The 7,019-nt window shown below is 41.3% G+C and overlaps 1 protein-coding gene and 1 pseudogene across 1 annotated transcript; one reads left to right on the top strand and one right to left on the bottom strand.

The window, feature by feature from the left end:
- Positions 1 to 216: 216 nt before the first annotated feature.
- Positions 217 to 4,724, bottom strand: LOC101663953 (annotated as a pseudogene).
- TUSC2 (tumor suppressor 2, mitochondrial calcium regulator) lies at positions 4,657 to 5,152 on the top strand. The gene has a single exon (XM_004711198.2). The coding sequence runs from the start codon at positions 4,723 to 4,725 to the stop codon at positions 5,059 to 5,061; it is 339 nt and encodes a 112-aa protein (XP_004711255.1). The 5' UTR covers positions 4,657 to 4,722; the 3' UTR covers positions 5,062 to 5,152.
- The last annotated feature ends 1,867 nt before the right edge of the window (positions 5,153 to 7,019 follow it).

Genomic DNA, 7,019 nt, shown 5'->3' with positions numbered 1-7,019 from the left:
ATATATATATATATATACTTTTTAAAGTAGTTGATGTTGACGTAGTTTATATTATATTTGCATTAACAAATGCTATTGTTTCGTGTATTAACAGACTTCCTTGTATTTACCTTCATATATCTACCTTCCACCTACTAAACAACTCAGGATGGCTGGCTACTGGATACATTATTTCTCTATGAAAGTTGAATGCAATGCTTTTAAACACTGGCCAGATCATGTTTCATTACCGTTTGAACACCTGGAAATAGTTACATTCAATCTTAAATTGCCATTTTCTGCAAAAAGCCGTGCAACTACGATGTCCAAAACTAGACAGTCACCATTAGCAATGGCTGTTCTAATTCCGTCGCGAATAGATTGAGGATGGGCTTTCCAAGCCAAACGCCGCCCAGGACTACTTAGCTCAAGTTGACAAACAAACTTTTCAGCTTCCTCCCGTGTTCCTATCAACACTACAAGTGCGAAGATGGGCTCGTCACCAAAAAATCGTACCTGTTTCTCCATTACTATCAGGAACTGAAATCCGAAACAGGACTGTATCATCAACCAGTCAATAGCACCAGGAAGATCAATGCCGATAGCATGGAAAATTATATCTGGTCCCTCTAGGGTTGTAATGGGTATTGGATGACGCATCAGATGGGGCACAACAGCATCGACAGAGCCTTTCCACTTACAGGAAAAACCAGGGAGCGGACAGGAATAAGGTCCAAACTCACAGAGCACTTCGTGGGCTGCTTTTTCCTCAAGTGGCAGAGTTTTTTCACATCCAGAAGAGGCATATTTACAAGGAAAGAGTCCCGAATCGGCCACATTCTCCATAGCCAAGTTGCGAATGGATCCTCCTGCAAATGGGACAACAGGTGAGCTTTGGACGGCAGTTGCTAAGAACGAGATGCACATTCTTACATTGAAGGATGGGTGCTAACACACAGTCAATGAGGGCTAGACAAGCAAAAGGACTCACCAAGTCCTAGATTCGGCGGTTGTGCCGGTCAGCGCAGGCACCCTCTGCTGTCGCAGTCTGAAGGCTCACTTCCGGGAGCGAGAGAGCCTGGGACCCCGGGCCTTGTTCAAACGCGCTCTGTCGCCAACAGCTTCGCCAATTGCCCCCAGCACAGACAATGCAGCCACTTTTTCAAGGTGCTGAGATGGAGGAGACACACTGGGCCACCGGAGGTGACGCTGACCACAACCGTGGTGCTGACGCAACCCTTAGTCGCCTCACACAGACAGCGGACTTCACAAAGGCTGCTGGGATTCCCTTCCGGCCTTTTCCAGTCTGTTCCGCATCTGCACTTCCGCTTAATACCACACACTGAAGCACTGAGGCGCATGCTCGTAAGGGGCGTGGTTTAGCTCCCTGAAAGGGTGGGCGGGGAAGAAAAAGCTCTTCATTTCTTTTTGCTCTCTGAAAGGTTTTGGTAGGGCTTCCAGTATGGGGGTAAGGACATTTTTGTCTGCTCTCTTGTTTTTTTATTTTCCCCATTGAGTGTGATGTTGGGTGATACGGCTTTTATTGCATTGAGGAATTTCTCTTCTATCCTATTTTGTTTAGTCTTTATCAAAAATGGGTGTTGGATATTGTCACGTGACTTTATATGACCATGTGGATTTAATTATTTGTCTTATCTATGTGGTGAATTACATTGATTGTTTTTGGGATGTTGGACCATCCCTGAATCCCTGGAATAAATTCCATTTCATCTTGGTGAATTATTATTATTATTATTATTAATATTATTATTTTATATGATGTTGCACTCTATTGGCTAGAATTTAGTTAAGGACTTTAGCTTCTATGTTCACGTTGGTCTATAATTTTCTATCTTTGTGAGGTTTTTGCCTGATTTGGGATCATTGTTATGCTGGCTTCCTTGAATGAGGGTGAGGGTTGTTGTCTTCTTCTATGTTCTGGAATAATTTGTGTTGCATTGATGTCAGATCTCCTCTGAGTACTTGAATGAATTCAAATCCCCGTGAATCCACCTGGTCAGGAGATTTTCTTCGTTGGAAGTTTCCTAGAGACAGGCTTTATTTCTTCTGTTATGCGCCTGTTACGTTTTTCAATATCTGTATGCATTAATTTGAGTGGATGATATTTTCTGGGTATCTTTCCATTCGTCCTATATTGTAAAAATCTGTTTGAATAAACATTTTCATAATAGTGTGTTGTTATTCTTTTAATTTGATTTGGATCTGCTGTAAAGTCACCGTTTTACTCTCTTATTCTATGTAATTTTACCGTGTTTTCATTTGTTAGCTTTCCATTTGTCTGTCAATTTTATTAACCTTTCCAAAGAACCTGCTTCTTGTTGATATTTTCTGTACTGTTTTTTGCTTTCTATATCATTTATTTCTGCTTTTATTCTTATCATTTTGTTACTTCTTGTATTGTAAGGTTTATTGTGTCTTTGTCTTAGTGTTTGAAAGTGTTTTGTTGGGGTGTTGATTTTGGATTTGTCTTCTTTTTACCTGTGTCTGGATTGTTATATATTGGGTTCTGATTATTGCTTTTGCTGTGTCTCAAAGGTGTTATGTTGTATTATTATTCTCATTTGTCTCAAGGAATTTTAAAGTATCCTCCGTTATTTTCCTTATTACCCATTTTTGAGTACCCTATATACTCAAGTATAAGCCGAGTTTTTCAGCACATTTTAATGCAAATTTTGTGGTAAAATTTGGTGCCTCGGCAGATATTCGGGTTGGCTTATACTCGAGAATATACGGAACTATGTTGTTCATTCTCCATTTGTTTGTCTCTGAATTCCTGTCTGCTTCCATGTTGATTTCTAGTTTTATAACTTTGTGGTCTGAGGAGATTGATTTTAGGATCTCAATGCTTTTTGGTTTATTGAGGCATACTTTCTCACCTAGAATGTGGTCTGAGAAGATGAGTTGAAGGATCTCAATGCTATTGAATTTATTGTGGCACGCTTTGTGTCCTAGAATGTGGTCTATTCTTGAGAATGTTCCATGTGTGGGAGGGGGAGAGAACATATGTGCTTTTCAGAGTGGAGCATTCTGTATATACCTCTGAGATCAATTTTGTTGATTTTATTGTTGAGCTCCTTTGTGTCTTTATTGAGTTTCTTCCTTGATCTTCTGTCTTTCCTGGAGTATGGTGAATTGAAGTTTCCTGTTATTATTGTCCAGCTGTCTATATCCATTTTCAATTCTGGGAGTATTTGTTTGATGTATTTTGAGGGTTTTTCATTGGGTGCACATATGTTTATTATAGTTATATCTTCTTGGTGTATTATTCCCTTGATCATTATTTTAGTGTCTGTTCTTTTCGCTTATTACATTGTTTGCCTTGAAGTCTATTTTTTCACAGATTAATATTGCTACATGTACTCTCTTTTGGTTGTTGTTTGCGTGTTATGTTTTTGTCCAGCCTCTGATTTTTAATTTGTTCATGTCTGTGTTTCTGAGGTGTGTTTCTTGTAGGTAGCATATTGGTGGGTTTTGTTTCTTTGTTGTCTATTTTACTGGTGCATTTAGTTCATTAGCATTCAGTGAGGTTATTGATATGTATGTAATTTTTACTGTCAATGCACTTTACATTTGTGTGTTTTATGAATGTGTAGTGCTTATTTTATTTTTTCTGCCTGTATTACTTAATTGTTTTGGATGTTGCTCTGGTGTTGCTCTGGTTTGCTCTGGATGATGCTCTGGTGTATGTTGGTTTCAGGTTTCTTTGTTATGCTTATTATCTTCCTAGGCTGGTTACACAGAGCTATTTCCCTGAAGCTTTCTTGATCAGCCACCTTGGCTCTCTTTAGGCCTGGGAAAACTTGGTCTGGTGAGTTGGGGAACTGTAATCCTCCAGCTTATGCCGAAGGCTAATAACATAGAAGAATCTGCTGGCAAGAATTGCTGATCTTTTACTTAAACAAACTTCTGTCTACTTATATTTATGCTGAGAATATTACTGTCTGGAAGTGTTGCATATCTGTATCCATGTCCCCTTTGTGTGCTGGTCTCTGAGAAGTCCCTTGCAAAGGTGCTACTTCCTCCTCTACAGTTATTTTCTTAAAGAGATGAGATCTCCAATACCTGGAATGCCAAGAACCTCACATGTATACATTATGCAGCCCAGTAAATGACAATAAAATTATAGAGGCTCTAAAAATCCAGAGATCATATGCATTGCTTTAATATATTAAAACTGAAAAAAGAAAATAAAGGGACTTTGTGTACCAGACAAAAACAGTTGGACATTTAAATCAATTCTCTTTTGATACAGTTTATGAATATTTGATAATCAGATTTTGTGTTTGAATTAATCCAGATTATAGTGAAGTTATCTTATAATTCATTCATGTTACATTTACTTAGACAGGCCAAGTAAAGGCAATATTATACACACTCTTATATTTATAATGTGGCGGTAGGGTAAATGACTTAGCTTTACTCTAATGATAGTGCCCTCTGCCCTTGCCTCCGGAGTAATAACCCTCAAGTTAAGTGGTATGCCTTTGTCTGGGACTTCGAGGTGACACTTGAGGAATTGTGCTGGTAAATGTTTTTGTTGTTGCTGCTGCTGTTATGTGCTGTTAGGCTGAGCAGACTAAAGAAACAAATTCATAGAAACTCATATGTGCATAAGAAAGAGGTTTATACCTGCGAGAGGAGGCCGAGGCTGGGCATGGTGGCGCCGCCGGCTCTGTGAGGGCAGAGCGGCCGCGGGGCCGGCCATGCACCGGCGGCCCTGACATGGGCGCCAGCGGCTCCAAGGCTCGGGGCCTGTGGCCCTTCGCCTCGGCGGGGGGCGGCGGCCCAGAGGCGCCGGGCGCAGCGGGCGCTGAGCAAGCTCTGGTGCGGCCGCGGGGCAGGGCTGTGCCGCCCTTCGTCTTCACGCGCCGCGGCTCCATGTTCTATGACGAAGATGGGGATCTGGCTCACGAGTTCTACGAGGAGACAATCGTCACCAAGAACGGGCAGAAACGAGCCAAGCTGAGGCGGGTCCAAAAGAACCTGATTCCTCAGGGCATCGTGAAGCTGGATACCCCCCGCATCCACGTGGATTTCCCTGTGATCCTCTACGAAGTGTGAGTCTCAGCAGGAAACTCCCTGGCTCAAGGTGTGGCTTCCCCGAAGAACCCAGGCCAATGCACCACCCGGAATAAACTCCTCTGTGAGCGGAGCAGTCAAAAAAAAAAAAAGAAAGAGGTTTATGTACAAGAGCAATTGAATATTGAGAAAACATCCCACCCCAGTTCAGATCAAGTTCATAAGTCTATTAATACATGTGTCTGATACCAATCTATAAAGTCCTCTTCAGACTCATGAAACACATGCAATGACGCCAAATGCAGGAAGACCACAGGTCAGTGGATGGGAATTCTTGTGGATCTAGTGTAAGCACCTCAGCACAGGCAGCTCAGGGCACTAGGTAGTTCCATGTGTTTTGTCATCTTCAATGACCCCCAGGGAGTGATCCTGCGTCCTGCCTCCAGTGAGCTATTTATTTCTTTATTGCCTCTAAATGAGGCCATCAAGCTGCAACACGACTGACAGGATAAACTCCAACCCTTCACTCTTAATCCTCTTAAATTGACAACAGATTATATAACTACTACAGGTGCCATTGAGTTGGTTCCAACACAGCAAAACTAAGTACAACAGAATGAAACACCCACAGTCCTGTGCCATCCTTACAATCGTTCCTATGCCTGAGTCCATTGATAAACCCATTGAGTCAATCCTTCTTGTTGAGGTCTTCCTCTTTTGTACTGCCCCTCAACTTTACCAAATATGATGTCCTTCTCCAGTGATTGGTCTCTCCTTACAATATGTCCAAAGTATGTAAGACAAAGTCTTGTGATCCTTGTCCCTAAGGAGCACTCTGGTCTTACTTCTTCCAATACATATCGGTTTATATTCTTTGAGCAATGTGTGGTCCTGTCAATATTCTCCTCCAGCACCGAAATTCAATGGTGAATGGGAACTGGCTGGAACTAAAAAAGCTTAGTGGGGAAAACAACATTAATTAGCCTCAAGAGGTATGATTTATTTTATCTTACAGGACTGACCAGGTAATGTCCAGAACATTCAGGCTCAGAGAGCAATTTCCTGAATGAAGGGAAGTGGTATGCTTTCTCTAAGACAGGGAGACTAAACATTAGAAGTCTGCCCAGACCTTGCTTATGAATCTGTTCTTTATGATGATCCTGATTCATATATTTCTTAATGACGGGGACTTTAAAATTTTGTGTGTGGAAAAATGAAACTAGAAGATAATGGCTATTTTGCTTGAACTCTGGGTAAACCTTGTATAACTGGCAAGGAGCCCTGGTAGAGTACTTGTTATACATTGAGTTGTGAACGTCAAAGTAAGCAGTTTGAAGCCACATGCCACTTCATGGAAGAAAGGCAGAGTTTCCTTCTCTTGTAAAGGGATACAGTTTTATAAACTCACAGGTCTCATTCTATCCTGTTCTATAAAGTTGCCATCAATCAGTATCAACTTGATGGCAGTGTTTTTTTTAACCTGGTAGTTGTTAAGTATAATGCCTTGTATGAGTTCTGAGAGTTCTCCTAGCACATTAGTGGACCCAAGACAGCATCCCCTTAACCTACTAGGTTTGATATAGCCCTGTAGACACTATGAACAGCCAGCCAGAAAGAGAGCCATGTTATGCAAGTGTCAGAAGTGGTAAAAGAGTAGGAAAGCTGAGGTATGATTTTTTTTTGCCCACTGGAATTGGTTTTATGCTGATTTGACTCCATGAAGCTATTCTCATAGGGATATTATACAAGTGCAATGTCTGAGTACATTAGAGTAAATAATCCACAGAAAGTCATATGTATGAGAGATTTTTATATAAAGTGTAAGTGCACATCAAGGAAACCTCCCATACACTGGTACAGATAGGAACTGAAAATACAGGGAATCCAGGACGGATGAGCCCTATAGGACCAGTGGTATGAGTGGCAAAACAGGGAGGGTAAAGGGAGAATGGGTAGGAAAGAGGGAACCGATTACATGGAACTGTGTGTGACCTCCTCCC

This window comes from Echinops telfairi, unplaced genomic scaffold (assembly GCF_000313985.2).
Source record: "Echinops telfairi isolate 266 unplaced genomic scaffold, ASM31398v2 ScPeMD7_44;HRSCAF=162, whole genome shotgun sequence".
Classification (NCBI taxonomy): Eukaryota; Metazoa; Chordata; class Mammalia; order Afrosoricida; family Tenrecidae; genus Echinops; species Echinops telfairi.
The sequence above is the reverse complement of the archived record's forward strand: the minus strand, read 5'-3'. Positions and strand labels throughout refer to the sequence as shown.

Coding starts and splice junctions, on each gene's coding strand:
- TUSC2 (XM_004711198.2), top strand. CDS start 4,723: ATGGGCGCCAGCGGCTCCAAGGCTCGGGGCCTGTGGCCCTTCGCCTCG.